We start from the raw sequence: 27,276 nt of genomic DNA, 5'->3' as shown, positions 1-27,276 counted from the left end.
GCCACATTCTCTAACATCTCAAAATAAATACATTAGAAATTAACAATACAAATTTAGAAAGTTGTATCTCAATCCCTGAATTAAAAAAATAAACAGATATCCAAAAATTCAAAATAATGTAATCAGAGCAGAACTCAAAGTAAAACCCATAGCCCTAGATGCATTCATTAAAACATCATTAAAATATACGACTAACAAAAAAGCCAGATTTTTAGCTCAAGACTAAAATAAATACAAAGAAAGTAGGAGAGATTTAAGATAAAAACACAAGTTAATGGACACAAAATGTAATGAAAAACCACACCAAAACCATTCAATACATTTAAATAATAAATCAACTTGATCAAAAGTGTTTTCAATTAGTAAATGTGAAAACAGATGAAATATAAAATTTTTTAGGAAAATTAAAATGTTCAAACCATGAATTTTTACAAAAAAGAGGTTTACCCCAGTAAAAGACACCAAGTCTAAATGGCTTTAGTTGGTTCTCTCAAAATGGAAAGAACAGACTATTTTCTATACATAAACTATTCTTTGTGTATGCTCTGTAAGTTACCTTAATGGTTTTTATAAGGCTTGCACTATTTGGATACTAAAACTGAACAGGTAGTATTGACACAAATTTACACATGTATTTTACTTTACAATCACGAATACAGAGCCTACTATATAGTGTGATGATACACAGGAATCAAGATACAGATCAACAAAACAATATCCTAAAAAGAATCCATATAAAATGGAATTTTTCATTTAACAAAGTTGCCAATTCATATCATTGGGGAAATGATGGATTATACAACATATAGGGATAAGTGATTAATAAAAGAACATAGAAGACTGTTAAATGTGATAATGTTCATTTAAAACCATTACAATTAAAAAAATGAACCAAAGTAAGAGTTAAGAGACAAGAGAACAAAAAGATGAGTCCATAAAGAATATTTACAAGTATAACAAAGGCTTAATATTCAAAGTGTATCAAAATTTCCTTTAACCAGTAAGAACATAACACAGACTGGGGGCCGTGACTCACCCCTGTGATCCCAGCACTGTGGGAGGCTGAGGCAGGCAGATCGCTTCAGCTCAGGAGTTTGAGACCAGCCTGGGCAACATGGCAAAACCCAGTCTCTACTAAAAATACAAAAATTAGGTGGGCGTGGTGGCTCACGTCTGTAATCCCAGCACTGTGGGAGGCAGAGGTGGGCAGATCACTTGAGGTCAAGAGTTCGAGACCAGCCTGGGCAACATGGCAAAACCCAGTCTCTACTAAAAATACAAAAATTAGGTGGGCGTGGTGGCTCACGCCTGTAATCCTAGCACTGTGGGAGGCTGAGGCAGGCAGATCACTTGAGGTCAAGAGTTCGAGACCAGCCTGGCCAACATGGTGAAACCCCATCTCTACTAAAAATACAAAAATCAGCCGGGCGTAGTGGCGGGCACCTGTAATCCCAGCTACTTGGGAGGCTGAGGCAGAAGAATCGCCTGAACCCAGGAGGTGGGGGTTGCAGTGAGCCAAAATCATGTCACTGCAGTCCATCCTGGGTGACACAGCAAGACTCCATCTCAAAAAAAAAAAAAAAAAAAAGCCCCACAAAAAAACAAACAAACAAAAATCAAAAAATTAGCCAGGTGTGGTGGCATACACAGGTAGTCCCAGCTACTCAGGAGGCGAGGCAGGAGGATCGCTTGAGCCTAGGAGGCAGAGTGAGCTGAGACCATGCCACTGCACTCCAGCCAGGGTGACCGAGCCACACTCTGTCTCAAAAAAAAAAAAAAAAAACCAAAAAAAGAAAAAAAATTAGATTACAGGCATTTTTTAAAAATTAAAATTGAGCAAATATAAAAATATTGAAGAAATTACAAATTAAACCAACCAGATAGATACCAGCATCCTATCAAAATGGAAAAAATTGCACAATATTTTTGTATGATTGTACAATATTGTTATAATATCCAGTGCTTGAGGAGAAAAGGTACTTTTATCCACTGCTGGTGGGAGTATAAACTGGTACAGCTTTTTTGGAGAACTGTATATATATATATATATATGTGTATATATATGTATATGTATATACACACATATATGTAGATATACGTGTGTGTGTGTGTGTGTGTGTGTGTGTGTGTGTATATATATATATTTTTTTTTTTTGAGACGGAGTCTCGCTCTTTTTGCCCAGGCTGGTGTGCAGTGGTGCAGTCTTGGCTCACTGCAACCTCTGCCTCCTGCGTTCAAGTGATTCTCTTGCCTCAGCCTCCCAAGTAGCTGGGATTACAGGCACCTGCCACCACGCCCAGCTAATTTTGTATTTTTAGTAGAGATGGGGTTTCACCATGTTGGCCAGGCGGTCTTGAACTCCTGACCTCAGGTGATCCGCCTGCCTTGGCCTCCCAAAGTGCTGGGATCACAGGCATGAGCTATTGTGCCCACTCAGAACAATATATTCATAAAAATAAATACATATTATAAACTGGCAATTCCATTTCTCAGTTTATCCTAGATAAAAAGTTGCACTGCAGCAATTTTTAAGATAAAAATTGGAAACAATTTAAACATTCATCAGAAAGAAATATATATATTCTATAGTATAATCTCCACACTATGGAATATTATGTGATATGATTTGTCACTGTGCTCCACCCAAATCTCATCTCAAATTGTAATCCCCACATGCTGGGGGAGGGGCCTGGTGGGAGGTGACTGAATCATGGGGGGCAGACTTCTCCCTTGCTGTTCTTGTGATAATGAGTTCTCATGAGTCTGGTTGTTTGAAAGTGTGTGGCACTTCCCCCTTGGCTCTCTCTCTCTCTCCTGCCACCATGTAAGAATAAGAAGTGCCTTGCTTTCCCTTCGCCTTCTGCCATGATTGTAAGTTTCCTGAAGCCTCCCCAGCCATGTGGAACTGTGAGTGTATTAGTCTCTTCTCATGCTGCTAATAAAGACTTATCAGAGACTGGATACTTTATAAAGGAAAGAGGTTTAATTGACTCAGTTCCACATGGCTGGGGAGGCCTCACAATCATGGCAGAAGGTGAATGAGAAGCAAAGTCACATCTTACATGGCGGCAAGCAAGAGAGCGTGTGCAGGGGAACTCCCATTTATAAAATCCACCAGATCTCATGAGACTTACTCACTATCTCAAGAACAGCACAAGAAAGACCTGCCCCCATGATTCAATTACCACCTACTCAGTTCCTCCCATGGCATGTGGGGATTATGGGAGCTACAATTCATGATGAGATTTGGGTGGGGACACAGCCAAGCCATATCATGTGAGTCAATTAAACCTCTTTTCTTTATAAATTACCCAGTCTCAGGTAGTTCTTTATAGCAGTGTGAAAATAGACGAATACATTATGCTATGAAAAGGAATGACACAAACCTATATATACAGCCAAAACATATTAAGTGAAAAAAAATCAAGTGCCAGAACATATGAGTTTCCTATTACTCAGGTAAAGGTAGACAAGAACCTACTTATTTCTATATACTCCACATATATACAGAAACATGTTTATATACATATATAAAATGGTGCTGAAAAAAGGACTGACAGGAAACCTGATAGTCATCTGTAGGAAACACTCTGAGACTGGTGAAGGAGGTAGAGAGAAACACACGAATGTATTCATATTCTCCAACACTCAATTAGGAATGTTTACCCATGCACAGAAAAGTTGAGTGAAACCTAAAAGTGAACACCCATAAACCCATCAAGATTCTACAATTAACATTTTACTGTATTTATCTCATTTTAAAGATTCAAGTTGCAAACATCAGAGAACAATTCAGCATGCATATTAACTAAAATTGAGAAAAAATGCATATTCAGTGAAATACACAAATCTCCAATATACCACTTAATGAGTTTTGACAAATGCATTCACTTATGATCCAAAGCCCTATTCAAGATACAGAACACTTATCATCACCCTGAAAGTTCCGTCACGTCCCTTCCTAGTCATTCTCCCTGTCCACTGCCCTAAAGGCAACCACCGTTTTGGGTTTTTTTTTCCAGCATAGGTAAGAATTGCTTATTTTAGAATTTCACATAAATAGTACATATAGTATGTACTCTCTTTGGTAAGGCTTTCGTTCCCAGTCAACCTGTGAGATTCATCACATTTTGTACATCTGTAGTTCATTCCTTTTTACCATTGAGTAGTATTCCATTGTGTAGACATGCAAGTTTATCTATCGCCTAGCTGATAAAAACCTGAACTGTTCCCAGTTTGGAACTATTATGAATAGGGCTACTATGAATATTTTTGTACAAGGGCATTTTGTGAACGTATGTTTTCATTTCTCTTGGATAAACACACCTAAGAGTAGAACTGCTGGCTCAGGGGGTGGGTATATATTTACCTTTATAAGACACTGCCGGACCTTTATGGACATGCCACATATTACCTATTAAAAAGCATTTACACACTTAACAGGCGTTACCCAGGGAAGAAGCTGAGGATGATGTTGGACTTACTGATATTCACATCTGTACTATAAAAATAATGGTGTTACTTTTGTTATAAGAAAAGAACAAAGCCAAGAGTCCACATCCCATTTAAGACCAGTTCAGATTTCTTGAGTCAGACTACACTGACCACTCACCAACTCTAACTTCTAAAGCAAACCACGGCTGCTGCTATTTTTGTAAATAAAATGCTAGCCATGCCCGTTAGTTCTATGGCCAATTTCAAGCTACAGTAATGGAGTTAGGTAGTTGCAACAAACACCGTGTGGTCAGCAAAGCCAACAATAACGTGGTCCTTTGAATCTTGCTGCCTCCCATTCTAAAGCATTTATATAGGTAGGCTTTGTTTGTAATTTCAAAGTTACATTTGAAACTATCTCATACAATGTCTTTTTTCTTTTTTTTGAGGTATGGTCTCACTCGGTCACCCAGGCTGGAGTGCAGTGGCACAATCATGGCTCACTGCAGCCTTAACCTCCCAGGCTCAAGTGATTGTCCAGCCTCAACCTCCTGAGTAGCTGGAACCAAAGATGTGCGCTACCACAGCCAGCTAATTTTTTAAAATTATTTTTTGTAGAGATGGGGTCTCCTTATGTCATCGAGGCTGGTATTGAATTCCTGGCCTAAAGTAGTCCTCCCATCTTGGCCTCCCAAAGTGCTGGGCTAAAAGGCATGAGCCATCACATCTGGCTGAACTTTTTTCTTTTATAGAGGAAACAAGGCTAAGAGATCTTGAGTTATCTAAGCTTTAACAGAGATGTGGAACTAGAATTTAGGTCTATGAGTCCTATCTGGTCATCTTCTCAGTATATTGGTGTATTCTGAGATGCATCAAGTAAAAATATATAAACCTACCAGTTCACTTTTTATTATGATGCCCTATCTGGAAACTTTAAAAATTAATTAGAAATGTAGTAGAGCAGAGCCATTGTGAGCTGGGTGATAGAATTACACCTTTATATACAGATACAACATTTTAGATGTTATAGGAAATAAGTGGTATTATTTCCACCTGAGTATATCAGAGAAGGCTTATGGCAGAGCCAGCACTGAAGCTAGGTCTGTGAAATAAGGAAGAATTCGTGTGCACAGAACGAAGAGATTGGGGAAGGAACAGACAGGGGTTCCAGACTAAGGGTCTTAGATACATCCGTGTAGCTACAACATAGGGTGCATAATGGGGTGTGGGCAAGGTGGGAAACGATGGGTTACTTAGGGTTGGAAACAGCTCCACGCCCACATACAATAAACCTGGAATGCCAGACTCTCTGGAACTTACCTAAACTTTCTGGAAGCAGTAGCGACCCAAACACAGTTTTGGGGTACAGAAGGTAATATGATCAAAGCTGCTGCCTTAGAAATAACCCGACAGCAGTGGGCTACATTGCTTAAGTCACAATGATTCTCACTGATTCTTTGGATCTTACTGGAGATGCACCAGTAGTTAAGACCCACTTTCCCCAGGGTCAACAACACTACAGGGGTGTGTGTGTGTGTGTGTGTGTGTGTGTGTGTGTGTGTGTTTTAAAGCAGCAGATAAAAGCTGGAAAGCCAATCGTCTATTTGAAGCTGGAACAACTGTGAAACAATTACAAAGATCTTCATCTGGTGCTTCAAGTTTTTAAATCACAGAGTTTATAAGAAAAGGCATGCGCTGGTCAGGCACAGTGGCTCACGTCTGTAATCCCAGCACTTTGGGAGGCTGAGGCGGACAGATCACCTGAGGTCAAGAGTTCGAGATCAGCCTGACCAATATGATGAAATCCCGTCTCTACTAAAAATACAAAAATTGCCAGGCGTGGTGACATGTGCCTGTAATTCCAGCTACTCGGGAGGCTGAGACAGGAGAATCACTTAAACCTGGGAGGCGGAGGTTGCAGTGAGCCAAGATTGTGCCATTGCACTCCAGCCTTGGCAACAAGAGCGAAACTCCATCTGAAAAACAAAAAAAGAAAAAAAGAAAAGAAAAGAAAAAAGAAAAGGCACTACCAGATCCTGATAAAATGAGGACAAGGTTGGTGGGAGTGTTAATGAAATTTGGTACAGGTGGCTAGGATTATGAAGCTAGGAAAAATGAGCATCTCAGATGTCCTCTGAACGTGTGTCTTGATGGGGATAAAGAGAAAATGGTAAACAAGTCAAAGAAAATTAATTCCTAAAATAATTGTAGTACTAGTAATGGGGATATGGGCCACAAAGATTCAAGAGGTTCAAGCGATGTTATTGAATAGCACCGGCACAATTTGGCTAAGTCTGGAGCCTAGATGACAGGATAGTGAAGCTGTTTTTTAAAACTGCAAAAATAGGAGCAATACAGAACCTCAGGGAAGGAAGGGAAACGAGCTATTTACCAGATGATGTTATGTGGTATGAAAGTTAGTTAAGACATCTAAGCCTCACACTCTTAGATTTGTGGGATATGCAGAAAGCAACTGAGAATAAACAGGGGCCTGGAACCTGAGAGAGATGTCAACCAAGAAGTAAAATCTGTAATGATCTTTGCAGTTGTTATATGACATTGCCAGGAAAGAAGAAGAGAAAACAAGGCCAAAGACAGCACCTGAGATACATACATTGCATTAGTCAGGGCCTAGAGGGACAGAACTAATAATATGTATATATCTCCTTGAGGAACAAGGAGAGCCAGTCTGAGTCCCAAAACCAAAGAACATGGAGTCTAATGTTTGAGGGTAGGAAGCATCCAGCATGGGAGAAAGATGTAGGCTAGTAGGCTAGGGCCAGTCTCTCCTTTTCACGTTTTTCTGCCAGCTTTATATTCGCTGGCAGCTGATTAGACGGTGCCCACCCAATTAAGAGTGGGTCTGCCTTTCCCAGCCCACTGACTTAAATGTTAATCTCCTTTGGCAACACCCTCACAGACACACCCAGGATCAATACTTTCTATCCTTCAACCCAATCAAGTTGACACTCAATAATATTAACCATCACAAACATTTAGAAGACAGGAAGAGCAAACAAGAAGGAACTAGGAAAGGAATGGTTAGAGAGCTAGGGAGTGGGAGCAGGAGTATGTAAAAGGCCACTTTTTATGAGCCAGATACTGCCAACATGCAAAAACCAAAAGAAAAGTACCCCATGCCTTGCAGGAAGGTCACTTCCAAAGTCATATCTTACCCACAGCACCAGCAAAATCCTGAGAAGTCACAAATAAGAGCTAGCTCCACAAATGACTCAGTAACAAAGTTTAAACAGGTATGTGGGAGGTTATTATGTTAAAAAAAATTTTCCGAAATATTATTAGTAATAGCACCCCGTAAAGGAAGAAGGGCACTATTAAATAAACTCCCATTAAATTTGAGAGCAGGTAAAAGAAAAAAAGACTTTATGAGGGTCTCATAAAAGCAGTATAAGAAGCTGAAAAGAGCAATAAAGCAGGAAGCAAACCTAAATAAAATTTTGCCCTGGTTCTGTCACTATTATCGATGCGTGATCCAGGCATGTCACAAACCCAGCTGAGTCTCCAATAAGAAAGTTAAGTGGAATAATCACTAAGCTTCTTTTGAACACTGAACTTCCATGAAAACCCATCAGTACTCTAACAAAAGAAAAAGGAAAATGCCCCAAAATTGAGGGGACGATAATACTATGGGTACACCAATACCGTCAAACACTGTGAAGCCATTAAAAACAATACTGCAGAAGACTAACTTTATGGAAACATTCATAGTACTGCTCATTCAACCAGTTTGTATTACATTCCTAGTAAGTGCTAGGACAGGCCAGGGGTTAGAGAATCAAAGAGGAATAAGACAAGAATAAGATTATAGTCTAGTAAATAGGCAATGACAACAATATATAAAGTTATAAATGCTATGATAGAAAAAGGTTTTATTTATTTTATTTTGTTGAGTCTTAACTTTTTTTTAGATAGGCTAACTCTATCACCTAGGCTGGAATGCAGTGGCACAATTACAGCTCATTGTAGCCTCGACCTCCTGGACTCAGGTGATCCTCCCACCTCAGCCTCCCGAATAGTTGCAACTACAGGTCATTATCAAAGTCTGATTGCAAAAACTCACTATGCCACCACACCTGGCTAATTTTTTGTATTTTTAGTAGTGACAGGGTTTCACCATGTTGCCCAGGCTGATTTCTAACTCCTGGCCACAAGTGATCCGCCCACTTCGGCTTCCCAAAGTGCTGGGATTACAGGCAAGAGCCACTGCACCTGGCCTTAATGCAAAGAGGAGTTCAAAGATGTTTTCTGGGTATCAGACTATCAAAGCTGACATCTGATCAGCCAGACCAACATGGAATAAGGGGATGACAGGCCCAGAAGCTAGGAAACAGCCCAGAAGGAGTAGGAAATAACTATGTGGAATGGTAGAGAGAGATGACAGGAGAGAAGTAAGCCACTGGAGAGAAGTAAGCCACTGAGATTTTAAAGAGTTTGTATGTCGTGCTAAGGAGCCCTTGAGAACAACACAGATTTACATGAACAGATAACCTATGAAACATCCAACTGGAGATTTCTGATAGGCAGGTGGTTATAAGAACATTAAAAACTCATGAGGCCGGGCGCGGTGGCTCACGCCTGTAATCCCAATACTTTGGGAGGCCAAGGCATGTGGATCACCTGAGGTCAGGAGTTTGAGATCAGCCTGACCAACATGGAAAAAAACCCTATCTCAGCTAAAAATACAAAAATTAGCTAGGCATGGTGGCGCATGCCTGTAATCCCAGCTACTTGGGAGGCTGAGGCAGGAGAATCGCTTGAATCCGGGAGGCAGAGGTTGCGGTGAGCCGAGATCGCACCATTGCACTCCAGCCTGGGCAACAAGAGCGAAACTCTATCTCAAAAAACAAAACAAAACAAAATTGTATGATTAGATATGCAGCTTTGGGAGTCCCAACAGAGATAGTAACTAAGCCACCAGACTAGATAAATTCAACAGGAAGTATGTATGGTCACCATAAAGGTGACAGACCCAAGGACACCTCCGGCACATCAACATTTAGGAAAAAGGCAGAGGAATAAAGACCATTCTCCTTAAATGTTAAATGATAAGATCAGGTATTTAGGTATATTTTAAAAACTTATTTATACATAGGAAAAAGACATAAAATGTTAATAGTGGTTATATTAAGTGGTTAAAGATTACAGGTGACTTTTCTTCAAAACCAACAGAATGAATGCAAAATTAGAAAATAATTAAATTTATCTTTCAAGGTTAAATGGGTGTTTCCTCCTATTTCACAATCAGTGTTAAATGACTGGTCCTTAATCAAATGATGATAAAATCATGGAAAAGTTGTTACTGTAGACAGGAGGGCTTTTAAGACTTCTTTTAATACAACTAGTTTAATTGTACAGATATAAATCCAAAAGTCAATTTCAAAGAAATCGAATTACATCAGGGGTGGGGAGAGGCTCTTTAATAATCTTAAAGCACTCGTACTACCATAATTACAATGGTATTGTAACACAACACATACACTTACCCTTTCTCTCCCTCCCACCACAGGACTACTTCCTGGACAATCCAGGAAGTACTTTCTCCTGCTAGATAATGGCTCAGTACCTGCCCTTCTCTTCTGCTGCTGTCACCACATGTACCATTGGCCTGCGTTTATAGCCTGCACACAGGGTAAGGCAAGTCCTGTTACTTTCCCAGTGATGCACATTTTTGTAAAGTTTGTAAAGCTTCCATTTATGCCTGTGTTCCATTATTGGAACGCTAAGCATGTGGGAGTTATATCCTACTGCTCAATGTCCTTGCCAAGGTCTCATTGCAAAAATTTAAAAAATTGCAACCTCCAGCATAAATGGGTTAATGGCACACTCCACAGGACAAAGAACACCATCTTACAAAAATTATGTGACAGACAATGGAAAACAAACACATCTGCCTTCTCCCCTACTGTCAGATGCCCCAGATGGGATGAAGCCTGATCTCCAAAGCAGAACAATTACTGAGCCATGACCCAGAAGTGACAGAAAATGGCACTTCATGGAACTATAGTAAAAGAAAAGGCACACAAATAAAATATAGGTGCTAACAGTTTTGGTCCAGAATTCTGACTAGGCTTGGAAATCACTGACTTGAGTTTTAAGTTAATATTAATACAAAGCATTTACTGACAGACCACCTTAATAAAGATAATGAACCCCAAAGAAGCTCACAAGTAGATGTTATTAAATGACAACACATCATGGCATAGTTGGTTTTTCTTTTCTTTTTTTTTTTTTTTGGAGGTGGAGTCCTGAGCTTGTCGCTCAGGCTGGAGTGCAGTGGCACGATCTTGGCTCACTGTAACCTCCACCTCCCAGGTTCAAGCAATTCTCCTGCCTCAGCCTCCAGAGTAGTTGGGATTACAGGCACCCGCCACCATGCCGGGCTAATTTTTGTACTTTAAGTAAAGACGGATTTCGCCATGTTGGCCAGGCTGGTCTCAAACTCTGACTTCGGGTGATCCGCCCGCCTCAGTCTCCCAAAGTGCTGGGATTACAGGCATGAGCCACCATGTCCCGCCTGGTTTGTTTTTTAAAAAATCTCTGGCCTTGGAGTCTGAAGCCCCAAGGATTTTATCACTAATTCCCTGAGTGAATTTTGGCAAATCAGATGACCCATAAGTTTAATTTTGCCACCTATGAAATGAAGGCACTGGGCTAGATTAGTGGCTTTCAAGAGTTTTTGGACTATGAGCCAAAGTAACAAATACAGTTTACACTGGGGTATCTATATATGCAAAATACACAAAAGTTTCATGAAACAACACTTTTTTTTAAGCTAGAATAAACCTATTAGGTAAAATAAACATATTTTTACTATTCTATTTCATCATTAAAAAAATGTTAATGGCAACACTTGGCCCACTACTAGTAGATTAAATAACACTAGATCTCTAAGCTTCATTAATTTGACTCTAATTGTATTCAATGAACTTAAGTTATTTAATATTTTGCAAACATCAGCCACTAGGTGCTCAATTTTCTTTGTCCTGTGTATTCATAAATGGCAACTATTTATTGCTGACTTATACTTACTTTTCAGCTTGAAAACCAGTGCTAAGTACACTTGGATCACCCAACTAGTTGGCTTTAGGTTACTGTGAAAATCACATGAGGTAACTTATGTGTATATAAGCATTTTGAAACTGCTGTAACCACCTGTAAGATATTAGCCAAATACACAGTAAAGCGGCCACTCAAAATCTTTACGTAGCTGTTTTAAATAAGGCAATGCAATGTAACATGCAACATTTTCACTTTATCCAAAATGTAAATAGCAAAACTACCTTTTAAATATGTGTGCTTTTTGATGTATCCAATGCACTTGGAGAGGAACCTTAGATCAAAATGAGACAAACATACTAAAGACTTAAATGTGTAAAAATAAAACCAGGAAACTTCTTAAATGAATGATAAAATCCTGGGGGTAGACACACCAGGAGTCCTAGCAACTTTACAAGGTCAAAAAAGATGTGATTTTTTTTCCTTCCACCCCCTACAACAAATACATAATCTTTTTCTCCCACCACCTACATAAAATTTGATTAAAAAAAAAAAAAGTCAAAAAGACAACTAGAAAAAAAATTTGCAAGATGACAAAAGGCTGTTTTTCTTTAAAAAAAAAAAAAAAAAAGCTGTTACCAAAAACTGTAAGGTTTTTTTGTTTTGTTTTGTTTTTTTGAGATGGAGACTTGCTTGGTCGCCCAGGCTGGAGTGCAGTGGTGCGATCTCAGCTCACTGCAACCTCCACCTCCTGGGTTCATGCAATTCTCCTGCCTCAGCCTCCCAAGTAGCTGTGATTACAGGCAGGTGCCACCACACCCGGCTAATTTTTTTTTTTTTTTTCATTTTTAGTAGAGATAGGGTTTCACCATGTTGGCCAGGCTGGTCTCGAACTCCTGCCCTCAAGTGATCCACCCACCTCAGCCTCCCAAAGTGCTGGGATTACAGGTGTGAGCCACCGCGCCCGGCCCCAAAAATGTAAGGTTTTAAAAGAGATAACACGGGTAAAAATAGCCTCAGTGCTGATGAAGATATGAGACACCACTACATACCGTTGGGAGTATAAATTGTTAGAAACTTCCTGGAAAGCACATGAAAACAAGTTTTCAAAATGTAAAAAGTACATATGAATGGCCTAGAAATCCCATCGGTATAAATATATACCAAGGAAATAAATGTGCAAAAATGTACATGAAAAGGGTGAATATAGGGAAACCTGTCTAAAAATCTTTAGTAACATGGAAAGATGCCCACAATATACTCAGAATATAAAACAACACTTTATGATCCTTTTGTTTTAAAAAAAAAATGTTATATACAATTCAGTAAGATATACACCAGAATGTTAATAGTATCTCTGAGGTATGATGACATCTGGCAGCAAGCCCATACAGTCCCTTCAGGAGAATTAAAAGAGGAATCCTTCCTGGCAGACATATCCCCAGAGGCACAGAGCTCTCCAAACTGATCCTGCCTTTGCAAGAATTAGAACAAGGTGCCCCTTCTCTAGCAGACCCAACCATGGTCTAGGACACACAGCCTGGCAAGCTGAATATGGATTTCGGCCTCCTCTCACGACTCCCTCACATATCCTTAGAGGGATACCCTTACATTGGGACAGGATTATGGTTAATTTTCACCTATATATGCCATTCTTCACTGGCTTACTATTATTACAATAAACAAAAAATTTACTGATAAGAGTAATACTTATCGATTTTGAAGAGATTGACTTAATCCTTCCAAAATGAATCCCAACTTCACTTGTACTAGTTTTACAGTCCTTACACATTGCTCTATACTTATTTGTGCATGTTATCTATTTAAATGCATTGACTCAATAAAATAAAATCTCTACCCTAGGTCATACAATACAAAGGTTGAAGAGCACTATCTGCAGTAAGAAATGTCATTCTAACACAAAGTGGAGTTACTCCGTTCTGGAAATGAGGAAGCACTGGGGAAGGGAGAAAGGGAGGAAGGTAGCCTATCAAAATTAATCTCTCTCCACCACTCAAAAATTTCTTCAGCAAAAAGTTAGTACACTCTAGAAACAAGCAATTAAGCTTTATAAATGTTCATCTTTTGTTCCCATGTAAGTCTGGATGCAAGATTTATTTCTTCATCACACTAGTGGGTTCCCAAAAGAAGACAGCAATTTAAATAAAAATCATGAGTGATTACCATGCAGTTAGGCAAGGCATCTGTAAAATAATACAACCGCTGGACTAGGATTAAAGGAGAACTGGGTTCTTTTCTTGGCTTTGTGGCATATGTAATTTTACACAAGGCAAAAATCACAACCTCTCTGGGTCTCATTTTTCTCATCTCTAAAGTGGGGGTTGGGCTAAAAATCCTCCAAGGCCCCTTTCAGCTTGTGATAAGACTTCAAGTCGCCTTTTCACCCTGAAGGAGTCCATTTCAGTCTGCAGCAACAGTTTATTTTCTGAGTCATAGCTTATTTCTCCATGCTTATCCTAAAAATGTTGTGCCCAAATAGTTCTAAGCTCTCGAGATTTATTCCCACTCAGAAAGAAATGGTCTTTCAAGACCCACTAACAAAATGTTTCAAAAGGATTAAAAAAGGTAAAATTAGTTTACTTAAGTATAAAGGCAAAAAAAAAAAAAAAAGCTCTAGCCTGCATTCAGAGATTGATACAATTTTAGAAAAAAAAAGGCATCCTAAAGCTACTCTACACGGTAGATGGTTTAAATATATTAAAACAAAGAGCTCACGCATAGAAAAAATCTGCTAACATACAACCATCACTCTCCTGTTTTGAAGACACGGGGTAAAAAAACAAACCTGTGTTGTTCAGACAGGATTTACTTTCCCCAAAGAAGCAAATTTGTAAGGAAGAAAACCTCTGTAATTAAAAAGGAATCCGGGAGGAACCAACCTTTTTAAGGGCCTTTTCACTGTCCAAATTCAAGTGCATTTTCTTGTACAATGTACTTCTGTGATTAACTCACCGCTACACGTTTAAGCAACCCACACCCACACTTAACACTCAGTCGCACTCTTCCGACCGGTCGGGGTGGCAGCGTGGACGAGTCACAAGATAGCGGCGGGAGTGGAAATTTCCTCTCCCCTGGAGTGGGGCAGGGTCTGGCTGCCCCGAACCGCTCAGCGGGCCGGGCGCCTCCGCCAGGGCCTCTCGGGCCGGAGCGCTCCGTACAAAGGAGGCCCGGGGGCTCGGCTCCTGCGCTCTCGGGGCCCGGCTTCGGGCAGGGGTCCCCGGCTTCCGGCGCCGCGCCGGGCGGGAGGCCCGGGCAGCACGTGCGCCCCGCTCCCAGCAGGGAGGGAGGAACCAGCGCGGCCCGGCCGGGCTGCCCGCGGGCCCCGCTGCTTCGGGAGCGAGCTGCGGCCAGTCCGGCCGGCCCGGGGAGCAATGAATGGGGCCGCACTGCGCCGCCGCCGCCCGGGTTAGGGTCGGGCGGTCGGGAACCCCGGCGCTGGGAGCCGCCTCCCGCCTTTCCGTTCCCACCCGACCGCGCCCGGCGCCCCCGGGACCGAGGCCGGCCCCGGACGCCCAGCTGCTGCCCGCTCACCCCAGCTCTTGGCGGTGCGCCCCAGGAATTCTCCGGTGGTCGGGTTGTAGATGAAGAGCTTCCACTCGGCCAGGCTCTGGTTGAGGGACTTCTTCTCGTTCTTCGTCATGGTGTGCGCGCGGACGGCGAGAGGAGCTGCGGCCGCGGGGATGGAGGCGGCGAGGGCTGCGGAGGCGCGTCCCGGCTCCGGCGGCGCAGCCCGGAGACGGCAGTGAAGGGTGGGACGGCCGAGAACACCTCCTCGTTACGGGCAGTACTCGAGCCGACTGCGCCGCGCCGCGCCGGGCGGCCGCTTGGGCCGCGGGAGCCTGACGTCTCCGCCCGCCGCAGCCAATCCCCGCGCCGCTCGGCCCGCGCCGCTGCCGCCTCCCGCCCGCGGCCGGGGCGCTGCCTGAGGCGGCGAGGACGCCCCACCCCGCCCCGGCCCCGCCCCGCAGTAGCCTCGGGGGCTCCCTCAGCCTGGGTCAGAGGAAGCGAGAAGAAAGTCTAAAAATCCGAAGGTTTAGTCGCACGCACGTTTATAATAATAGCAAAAGGCGGGCGTCCCCGCGCCGCAGGTTGCTTAGGAGGAGGACTGGGTTTCCTGGGCGTTCCTGGGCGCCGGGGCGCTGAGAAGATGCTACCCGCGGCGGGCGGGCGCGGAGAGCACGAAAACGACTCCAGTCGGCCCGCGGCGTCCTCTCTGAGGGAACTTAATCGTCCCCTCCCCGAACTGCCTCCCCGACCGTCCCCAGGCGTTCTCTGGGCTCTGTGACGTTCCTACAGGACGCTCTCTGGGCTCTGTGACGTTCCTACAGGACGCTCTGCGGGGGATCGCGCGGGGCTCCCACAATGTACACGGTGCACTGCTGTTCTGAGAACGTCCTCGCTTGGCTCCCTTGAAGGGTTCAACCGGGAGCCTCGGGTCAATAGGAATTCCATTCTAAATATGCCAGTGAATGGAGTATAATTTTTCTCGGGATTCAGTTGAATTTATCAATGAAATCTAAATACGTGCTTTCCCAAGGGTCCTGGCAACTGAATGCTCCCAGCTTTTGCCCAGACGCTCCTACTCTTAACCCACAGGAAAGGAACACTCTTTGGGGGGTCCACGCCTGTGTAGTGTCGCCGGCTTTTCATCTCCCCTGTAGAGATCGCGGCCCTTGGGCGGAGCTGAGGGTGCCGGTAGCGTTTTCCTCCGCGAGATGGAGCTGACGAGTACGGGGAGGGGGGGCGCCCTCAGACTCAGCGACAGGATAAAAGACTTTATAGGAATTTGCACAGAAGGTGCGGGGTGGGGGAGGTTGTTGTTGTTGTTGTTTATTTATTTATTTTTAGGAAAAAGCTCTGCCTCCGTTTTATTAGCAAATAAAAATTATGGAGAAATGTAATAGCCATCTTATTGTTTGGAATGATGAATTATAATCTGTCTGGAAGTTTAAACAGCCTGCAAATGGATAAATTTTCCTTTTTCCTCACTTTTCTTACCAAAGCAAGAAATAATGAATTATACCTCCCACAAATGGAAAAGTGGTAAAATATATTCCTATAAAGTGCTTTTTTCACGCTTAAAAAAGCTAAATTTATAATTATGACATTGAAAATAACCAAAATCCGTTTACGTTTTGAGCTAATGACACCAAAAGATTTGTAGAAGCATGTTGGAGAGTTTGGCATGAAATGAGTATTAGAAATAGCAAAGCACCATGCAAGCAGACTGGAATGCACTTCTTTAAATCATAGGCAAGATTGAAAGAACTAAAGAATGTTACCTGCCGGGCGCGGTGGCTCACGCCTATAATCCCAGCACTTTGGGAGGCCGAGGCAGGCGGATCAGGAGGTCAGGATCGAGACCATCCTGGCTAACGCGGTGAAACCCCGTCTCTACTAAAAATACAAAAAAATTAGCCGGGCGTGGTAGCGGGCGCCTGTAGTCCCGGCTGCTCGGGAGGCTGAGGCAGGAGAATGGGGTGAACCCAGGAAGCGGAGCTTGCAGTGAGCAGAGATACCGCCACTGTACTCCAGCCTGGGCGACAGAGCAAGACTCCGTCTCAAAAAAAAAAAAAAAAAAAAAAAGAATGGAAGTAGTTAACTATTTTCAACTCATTACAAATATAACTACAGGTTAGAGGAAACCTAAAATGCTGGTAGAGTTGATAACAGGCTTTTTCATTTAGGTAAGAAAGAAAGATATTCAGAATGAAACAAAACCTGTCCGCTTCATTTACATTATGTGTGTGCATGTATGTGTGTGTGCGCTAATAATAAGCGTGCTTTGATAACTAATCACCTGGCGCACAAAGAAAACGTGGTAAACAAGAATATTATGAAATAGTGTTTCAAAGATATTGGCTGCTGTCAAGGATTTGTAGTTTGTGTATGTGTGTGTGTGTATATATATATATATATATATATTTTTTTTTTTTTTTTTTTTTTTTGAGATGGAGTCTTGCTCTTGTCGCCCAGGTTGGAGTACAGTGGCTCGGATCTTGGCTCACTGCAACCTCTGCCTCCCGGGTTCAAGCAATTCTCCTGCTTCACCCTTCCAAGTAGCTGGGATTACAGACGCACGCCACCACGCCTAGCTAATTTTTTTGTTTTTCAGTAGAGATGGGGTTTCACCATGTTGGCCAGGCTGGTCTCGAACTCCTGACCTCAGGTGATCCGCCCGCCTCAGCCTTCCAAAGTGATGGGATTACAGGCATGAGCCACCACGCCCAGCCTGTTAGTTTGTATATGTTTAATGGTCATTAATATGACTTTCATATTTAGTGCTTTGTGGTTTTCCAAATAAGGATTTAAATACAAATATATAATTCAGTAAGCAGTTTTGAAACACATGACTAGTTCAGTATAGTAACTAGGTCCAACAGATTTCAGTTTGGTGAAAATTTTACATTCTACTCCAAAACATGGAAGCTATTTGTTTCTCTGATATATGGTAACTTGAGCATTACCTGGAAGAGAAAATCCTGTGTGTACTGGGAACCACTGGTCTACCAAGTATGAGCAGATAAAATTTAATTACGGTTACATTCTCTGTCAGTTTATTTTACTCTAAGTTTCTCCTTTGAAGGAGAAGTTACTTTGCTAGATAAAATACAGAATGCCTACCTAAATTTAAGTCCAGATAGATGATGGATTTTTTTTGGTATACATTCCATGCAATATCTGGGACATAGCTACTCCCCCAAAATTATTCTTGTCTGTCTGAAATTCAAATTTAACTAGAAATCTTGTTTTTGTTTTTGTTTTTTTGGAGACGGAATTTGATCTTGTCGTCCAGGCTAGAGTGCAATGGCGCAATCTCGGCTCACTGCAACCCCTGCCTCCTGGGTTCAAGCGATTCTCCTGCCTCAGCCTCCCAAGTAGCTGGGATTACAAGCATGTGCCACCACACCTGGCTAATTTTTGTGTTATTAGTAGAGACAAGGTTTCACCATGTTGTCCAGGCTGGTCTCGAACTCCTGACCTCAGGTGATCCACCCACCTCGGCCTCCCAAAGTGCTGGGATTACAGACATGAGCCACTGCACCCAGCCTATCTTGTATTTTTATTTGCTAAATCTGACAGCCCTACCTGTAGAGGATACTTAGGAATTCCACAGTAATAATAATGATCTCTTATAAATAATTAAGTAAGTCCCGGGCCCTGTACTACTTGCGTAGTGTGATTTATTTCTCAGTCTTTACAAATACCCTAATGGGGAGGTACTGTTTCCCTAATTTTGTAAATGAGGGAATTACATTTATAAAATCGTAATTAATTTTGTAATTAATTCTCTAATTACAGTTACTGAAATTAGAGAAATTAACTCATCCATGGTTAAGAAGCTAGCTAATGACAGCACCTGGATTCAAATACCCACCTCTCCTCCACCACCCAATACCATTAATACCTCTACAGTAGGCCGGGCGAGGTGGCTCAAGCCTGTAATTACAGCACTTTGGGAGGCCGAGGAGGGCGGATCACGAGGTCAGGAGTTCAAGACCAGCCTGGCCAACATGATGAAACCCCGTCTCCACTAAAAATACAAAAATTAGCTGGGCACAGTGGCAGGCGCCTGTAATCCCAGCTACTCGGGAGTTTGAGGCAGGAGAATTGCCTGAACCACGAGGTGGAGGTTGCAGTGAGCCTAGATCATGCCACTGCACTCCAGCCTGGGTGATAGAGCAAGACTCTGTCTCAAAAAAAAAGGCAGAATGTTGAGTTACTGAAGCTGGGTGTGTGAAAAAAAAGAAGAAACTTTTTTTTTTGAGACAGGGTCTTGCCCTGTTTCCCAGGCTGGAGTGCAATGGTGCAATCATAGCTCACTGTAGCCTCCACCTCCTGTACTCAGGTGATCCTCCTGCCTCAGCCTCCTGAGTAGCTAGGACTACAGGCATGCCACCACACCTGGCTTATTATTATTATTATTATTATTATTATTATTATTATTATTATTATCATTATTTGAGATGGAGTCTCGCCTTGTTGTCCAGGCTGGAGAGCAGTGGTGCAATCTCGGCTCCCCACAACCTCCACCTCCCAGGTTCAATTGGTGAATTGATTCTCCTGCTGCAGCCTCCTGAGTAGCTGGGACTACAAGTGCGTGCCACCATGCCCAGCTAATTTTTGTATTTTTAGTAGAGACAGGGTTTCACTCTATTGGCCAGGCTGGTCTCGAACTCCTTCGAACTCCTGACCTCATGGTCCACCCACCTTGGCCTCCCAAAGTGCTAGGATTACAGGCGTGAGCCACCGGGCCCGGCTACATCTGGCTAATTTTTATTTTATTTTTGTAGAGATGGGAATCTCACTATGTTGCCCAGGCTGGTCTTGAACTTCTGACTTCACTTCAAGCAATAGTTTTGAGTTGACCTCCCTAAATATGGAATTACAGATGTGAGCCACTGTGCCTGGCCAAAAAGAAGTTTTTTATGTGAGGAAGACTAGCCCCTTTAAATTATCAGGCCCAGAGAGGCATTGAAATTAAACACATGGAATGAAACTCTTCCTTGAACTAAATCATTATCTCTTGAAGCCACTTCATTTCTATAAACCAATGCATTCCTGATGAACAACTTTTGCAATTGTCCCTTTCTCCTGATTCATCCTTTTTTCTTTAAAAACTTGAGCCTCTCCTTTGTTCCCTGAAGCACTCGCCAAGACAACCTGGAAATGTGTCCTGGGCTGCACTTCTCAACCTTGGCCTAAATAAACTCTCTATATTAATTTTGCCTAAGCTTCTTCCTTTTAGGTCAACAGGTGATGGGTACATGAGGTTCATTATACTATATTTGCTTTGTATATGCTTGAAATTTTTCATAATAGAATGCTTTTAAAAATTGGAGAAGATGTGAAAAAGAAATTGGGGACAAAGGATGGCCAATTTTCCTGATACACATTTTTGTGGTTCTTTTATTTGAAAAACAACCAAAAGAAGGTGTAAATTTGGCTGGGCGTAGTGGTGCATGCCTGTAATCCCAGCTACTTGAGAGACTGAAGCACAAGAATCACTTGAACCCAGGAGGCAGAGGTTGCAGTGAGCTGAGAGTGAGACTCGGTCTCAAAAATAAAAAGAAGGTATAAATTTAACACTTTTAAAAGGAGATATTTTAAAAAGCTGACCTCATAGGAAACAGATAATTCTGGGGACATAAGAGAATTTTTCTTGTATTCTAAATAGTGACCGCAGCAAAATCTAAGCTACTTTATCCATAAGATAAGTTGATTATATACATGTAATCAACATATAGATGTGTATGTATAGATCTATATACACACTCATATATATACACATACATATATATATTAGGCACAATCAGTGACATGAAGAAAATTATTAGAAATTAAAAATATAATTGCTAAAATTAAAAAATCAATATAAGGACTGAATGGAGCAGTCAATGGAATCCCCCAAAGCGTAAAGCAGAAAGACAAAAGGAAATTAAAATATTTTTAGAAGTACAAACACATATAGGGCTAATCCAGGAAGGATGCTATTCAACTAATAGTTCCTGGATTGACACTTTATGTGTTTTCAGAAGAAAGACAAGAAAATTCAGGGGAGAATATAATGAGAGAAATAATAGAAGAAAATTGCCTAGAGGTAAGAACAGGAGTCTTCAGCCTGAAAATGTATGCTGGTGCCAGGCATAAGAAATAAAAATAGGCTCATACTTAACCATAACCTTCTGATTTTACAGTACAGAAAATACTAATAGAAGATCCTGAAAGCTTCCAGAGAACAAACAACAGTCCAACTACAATAGAACAAACGTCTGAACAGCACCAGTCTTCCCATTACACTCAGGGCCAGAGGACAGTGGAGTGCCACCTTTAGAGGAATAAATCTCAGAATACCATACCCAGCCAAGCTGCCACGCATATTCAGACATGTCAGAACTCAGGAAACTCATGTCTCATAAAGTTTTCCTGAAAAAAAAAAAAAATCAAGAGTGGGCCAGTAAAAAGACAAAGGAATCCAAGAATGAGAAAAACTTGGGATCCAAGAAAAACTAGTCCTAACCCAGGAGTGCAATGTCGGGCAGGCCTAGAATGACAGCTGTCTGGCAGGGCAAGCGAGCAACTGGTTTCCAACAGAGAAGAATGCCTGCAAGCAGAAAGTGGAGTCCATGCTACGGAGTGTGGGATTAAGAACCTGGATAAATTTAGTCCTATGATGAAGGCATGTGCTTCTTTTGTTAAGAAGCAAAATGAAAAGCAATGGAAAACAGCAGAAAATTATGTTCCAAATATAAAGCACACTAATTGAGTCTTTGAAGATGTAATCGTTCAGCCCTGATGTTTGGTGCATCCTCTTTCTAGTGGCATAGATTAGTGATAGAGATTTACCTTTTCTAACTGATGCACTTTGTTCTGCAGTGAATCCTATTTACATAATCAAAACAATATAATTGCAGTTTATTGACTTTAAATACTTAGGATCAGCAGAAAGACCAGTCGTAGAGCAAAATGTCCATGTTGTAAATTCTGACAATATAAAAGTAGTGGTGGAGCTGACAGAAGGCAGGAGTAGACCTGAGAAGAGAAGAGAAGAGAGAGTTGAAGGGAGATGTGGAAATGTTGGTTTCTTTTTCATACATAATAGGGAGTTTAGAGATCATATTTAAAGATAGTGGGCCAGGTGCAGTGGCTCACACCTGTAATTTCAACACTTTGGGAGGCCAAGGTGGGTGGATCACTTGAGGCCGGGAGTTCGAGACCAGCCTGGCCAACATGACGAAATCCCGTCTCTACTAAAAATGCAAAAACTAGCCCTGTGTGGTGGCGCACATCTGTGATCCCACCTACTCAGAAGGCTGACGCAGGAGAATCACTTGAACCTGGGAGGCACAGGCTGCAGTGAGCTGAGATGGCCCCACCACACTCCAGCCAGGGTGACAGAGTGAGACTCTGTCTCAAATAAATAAGATGGTGGAGCTGGAAGTAGAAATTTTAGAATTGTAAATATCACCAACAGAAAAAATAATACTATCATTAACAAAATATAAATGGAGGATAAAGTGGAGCAACACACAAGTAGCTCATTTATCATATCAGAGACTTAATAGTGTTTGGAATTGACTAATAGAAAAATAGGTATATAAGCATGTTGCTTAGAGCTAAAGAGAGAGCAGATGAAATAAAACTGGAAAGGACTGAAAGATCTTGGATATTTTTCTGGTGGGATAGAGGCAGGATATGAGTACTTTTCATTCTTAGTCCTTTTGTACTTTGATTTTTTTAAATTGTGTATATGTTGTATAACTTTGATAGTTTAAGTGGTTGGGGAAAATGCACTTAAGCTGGCTCCTCCTATTATAAACTCTGAGCCCCACAATTCCTAACTGCATACTTTTTTTCCTCCTTAAAGATTTAAGTTCATGCCTGTAATCCCAGCACTTTGGGAGGCCAAGGCGGGAGGATCACCTGAGGTCAGAAGTTCAAGACCAGCCTGGCCAACATAATGAAACTCCATCTCTATTAAAAACACAAAAATTAGGCCGGGCGTGGTGGCTCACGCCTGTAATCCCAGCACTTTCGGAGGCCGAGGCAGGTGAATCACCTGAGATCAGGAGCTCAAGACCAGCCTGGCCAACATGGTGAAACCCTGTCTCTACTAAAAGTACAAAAATCAGCCGGGTGTGGAGGCACCTGTTATCCCAGCTACTCAGGAGGCTGAGGCAGGAGAATCACTTGAACCCAGAAGGTGGAGGTTGCAGTGAGTGGAGATCATGCCACTGTACTCCAGCCTGGGAAACAGAGCAAAACTCGGTTAAAAAAAAAAAAAAATTAGCCAGGCATGGTGGTGGGCACCCGTAATCCCAGCTACTTGGGAGGCTGAGGTAGGAGAATTGCTCGAACCCGGGAGGCATAGGTTGAGGTGAGCACCATTGCACTCCAGCAAAAAAAAAAAAAAAAAGTTATTTAGTAACAGGATAAGAACTAACATTTAAATAAACTGAGTTACTAGCTACTAGGTGAAACCAAATGAAATTTTGACCTATGAAGATAGCAATTTCATATCATTCAACTTAATATATGCTCTTCTCATTAAAAAGTATAAATGGGGCCAGGCACGGTGGCTCATGTCTGTAATCCTAACACTTTGAGAGGCTGAGGCAGGAGGATTGCTTGAGCTCAGGAGTTCAAGACCAGCCTAGGCAACATAGTGAGAACTCGTCACTGAAAAAAAAAGTATAAATGAAGCCAAAACCACAGTAGCTATGGACTCTTATATACTATATACTTAGTATTTTATATTGATTTTTCCACCTAAATAAAAATATAATTTTTAAACCCCACAGAGCTGTGTCAAAAACACAAAATTATTTTTAATTATAGAAGGGATTAAGATATCAATCTCCAATGAGTTTTGATCTACTTTTGATTAATATTTCAGTTACAGAACAATCTGCAAATTTAACTCAAATTTGAAATATTATTATTATTTATTATTATCAAGCAGCTTCCTGAGCCAGAGTAGGCTTGCACAGACTCCCTCAAATGTGAATTTTTTTTTTTTTTTTTTGAGGTAGAGTCTCGCTCTGTCGCCAGGCTGGAGAGCAGTGGTGTGATCTCGGCTCACTGCAACCTCTGCCTCCTGGGTTCAAGTGATTCTCCTGCCTCAGCCTCCTAAGTAGGTTGGACTACAGGCGCACACCACCACACCCAGTTTTGATTTTGACTTCATTTATACTTTTTTTTTTTCAGTGATGAGTTCTCGCTATGTTGCCCAGGCTGGTCTTGAACTCCTAATTTTTGTATTTTTAGTAGAGATGGGGTTTCACCATGTTGGCTAGGATGGTCTCTATCTCTTGACCTTGTGATCCGCCTGCCTCAGCCTCCTAAATTGCCAGGATTACAGGTGTGAGCCACCGCACCTGGCCTCAAATGTGAAATTTAAAATGAAGGTATCTATTAAATTATCAGGCCCCTTGGGCCTGTAATATTCTGAAATAATACATACTACAGTTTTTCTATTTACTTCTTTTGTGAAGAGCACTGACTCAAGATGGGCCAGACAGAATTTCCTTCTGGAAGGGCAAAGAACACCAAAGAATGATGTCTTATGCTTCATCATTGTTTGTTTTTGATTTTGTTTTTCCCTAAGTTGCCTCTTGAGATTTATCAGTGTTTTACAGCATCTTGAAGGTATTTGAGTCTCAAAAGTTAGCCCTAGGGCCAGGCGCAGTGGCTCACACCTGTAACCCTAGCACTTTGGGAGGCTGAGGGGGGTGGATCACCTGAGGTTGGGAGTTCAAGACCAGCCTGGCCAACATGGTGAAACCCTGTATCTACTGAAAATACAAAATTAGCCGAGTGTGGTGGCATGCACCTCTTATCCCAGCTACTCGGGTGCCTGAGGCAGGAGAATCACTTGAATCTAGGAGGCAGAGGTTGCAGTGAGCTGAGATTGTGCCACTGCACTCCAGCCTGGGTGACAGAGTGAGACTCTGTCTCAAAAAAAGAAAAAAAAATAGCCCTAGGCTTTTTTTTTTTTTTTTTTTTTTTTGGATAAAACTCAAATGCTCTTGCCAAATTTGAGGCATTTGATTCCCTATTCAAGAATCCTTCAAAAGTCTTATCATCCTAAACTCGACAATTTATTTCTGATTGTCATAATTGAAGAACAATTTATTTCTGATTGTCAGCATGAAGAAAAGCTACCAAGGATGTGTAGCTTTTCGCTCACATTATGATTCTTAACATGGTAGTAGGTTAAGCATGTCTTACCCACTCCTAGATCCTCAGGGAAGGGTTCCTCCAGATGAGTTGGTTTAAGCCCTTCTGTTCGTGGATGAGGAAACTGAGGCCCAGAGGGGCTGAGAAACTGAGTCTACACAGAAACTCAATGAGATGCATAAAATGAGACCAGAGTGCTCAGCTCCTAGTGAGGCTTTCTTTCTGTTATTCTGTGCTGTTTTTTTTTTCTTTTTCTATTTTTAACCTCACTGTCATGCAATATGACCATGTACTGTGCCATTTCTTTAACTCAGAAACTCACTATCAAATTTGATCAAAAATTTCAAACTCTCCATACGTTAAATACCAGTATTTTAAAAAAATTACCTGGGCTCGGTGGCTTATGCCTGTAATCCCAGCACTTTGGGAGGCCAAAGTGGGCTGATCACCTGAAGTCAGGAGTTCCAGACCAAACTGGCCAACATGGCAAAATTCCATTTCTACTAAAAATACAAAAATTAGCTGGGCATGGTGGTGGGCCCCTGTAATCCCAGCTACTGGGGAGGCTGAGGCAGGAGAATCACTTGAACCTGGGAGGCAGAGGTTGCAGTGAGCCAAGATTGCGCCACTGCACTCCAGCCTAGGTGACAGAGTGAAACTCCATCTGAAAAAAAAAAAAAAGTCTAAAATATACTTTTGTAAACCTGAACAATCATGATTTTTTTTTTTTTTTTGAGACAGGGTCTCACGCTATTGTTCAGACTGGAGTGCAGTGGCATGATCACAGCAGACTGCAGCCTCAACTTCCCAGGCTCCAGTGATCCTCCCACCTTAGTCTCCCAAGTAGCTGGGACTACAGGTATGCACCACAAGATCTGGCTAATTTTTTTGTATTTTTTTTTTATAGAGATGGGGGTCTTGCCTTATTGCCCAGGCTGGTCTTGAACTCCTGAGCTCAAGTGATCCACCTGCCTTGGCCTCCCAAAGTGCCCGGCCAATCATGATTCTTTAGGTAGTCTATGATTTTAAAAGTCCCTCATTGGTCCAGAATAATGGAGGTAAAGAAAATACTTTCCATATCCTGGAGTCTAGGGCATCCTTCTATGAATAAGGAAATGTAGCCTAAAAGAAAAGTAGGACCTATCTTTTTGCATTCCATCTTTATGTGAACAAAGATGTCTCACACATAGTGATCAGAACTCATTCCTTCTATTCCAACAAGTCATGGGCTTCTGGTGTGTCTGCTAGACAATGCTTAGGGGAAAGTTGGAGCAATTCAAAATTTAAATTCAATTTCCTAGTTGCCAGGATTGTGTTATCTGATTTTATTAAGAAATAACTGATGGAGCAGTGTGAAGAGGCGAGAAAGACCCCCAGACCAACCAAAGCCTGCACCCCGCTGCATCCCACGCCCCGCGCCTACGTCCCGCCAGCACTGCCACCATGCCCAAGAGAAAGGCTGAAGGGGATACTAAAAGAGATAAAGCCAAGGTGAAGGACGAACCACAGAGAAGATCCGTGAGGTTGTCTGCTAAACCTGCTCCTCCAAAGCCAGAGCCCAAGCCTAAAAAGGCCCCTGCAAAGAAGGGAGAGAAGGTACCCAAAGGGAAAAAGGGAAAAGCTGATGCTGGCGAGGAGGGGAATAACCCTGCAGAAAATGGAGTTGCCAAAACAGACCAGGCACAGAAAGCTGAAAGTGCTGGAGATGCCAAGTGAAGTGTCTGCATTTTTGATAACTGTGTACTTCTGGTGACTGTACAGTTTGAAATACTATTTTTTAATCAAGTTTTATAAAAATGCAGAATTTTGTTTTGCTTTTTTTCTTAAAGCTTTGTTGTTAGCACACAGAACACTTCATTGTTTTAGGGGGTGGGGCATATGTCCCTAACAGAATGTCTCTGAAGCTGGATTGATGTGGGGAAAACACCTTTCCCTCCTAGTTTTGAGAGACTTCCTCTTGGCTCCCAGAAGGAGGGATTCCCTGACTTTGACACAGATGGCCCCTTGGCAAAAAAGCCTTGTGGCATAGAAAAACAAATTCGTTTTTGTGTCCTCTCCTCCCTTTCCACCTTTCAGCGTAGGCTTAACTCCCTTAAACCCAGACATCTGTTGCGACCTGACCC

General features: G+C 42.0%; 2 protein-coding genes across 5 annotated transcripts in view; one reads left to right on the top strand and one right to left on the bottom strand.

Moving 5' to 3' along the window:
- The window catches only part of ATP1B3 (ATPase Na+/K+ transporting subunit beta 3), a 51,239-nt gene extending 35,864 nt beyond the window's left edge, over nucleotides 1-15,375 (bottom strand). The window contains exon 1 of one of the 4 annotated variants that reach the window (XM_001154579.8): nucleotides 15,005-15,375. In XM_001154579.8, coding sequence (XP_001154579.3) covers nucleotides 15,005-15,113 — 109 coding nt within the window. In that variant the 5' untranslated portion in view covers nucleotides 15,114-15,375. The remainder of the gene's footprint in view (nucleotides 1-15,004) is intronic. The other 3 variants (XM_009446585.5, XM_054682318.2, XM_009446584.5) reach the window with 3 other exon arrangements.
- An 11,206-nt stretch (nucleotides 15,376-26,581) lies between these two features.
- On the top strand, nucleotides 26,582-26,936 carry LOC744655 (non-histone chromosomal protein HMG-17-like). The gene has a single exon (XM_054682313.2). The coding sequence runs from the start codon at nucleotides 26,597-26,599 to the stop codon at nucleotides 26,867-26,869; it is 273 nt and encodes a 90-aa protein (XP_054538288.1). The 5' UTR covers nucleotides 26,582-26,596; the 3' UTR covers nucleotides 26,870-26,936.
- The last annotated feature ends 340 nt before the right edge of the window (nucleotides 26,937-27,276 follow it).

This window comes from Pan troglodytes, chromosome 2, assembly GCF_028858775.2.
Source record: "Pan troglodytes isolate AG18354 chromosome 2, NHGRI_mPanTro3-v2.0_pri, whole genome shotgun sequence".
NCBI lineage: Eukaryota > Metazoa > Chordata > Mammalia > Primates > Hominidae > Pan > Pan troglodytes.
Note: the sequence above shows the minus strand (reverse complement) of the source record. Positions and strands in the feature narration are given on the sequence as shown.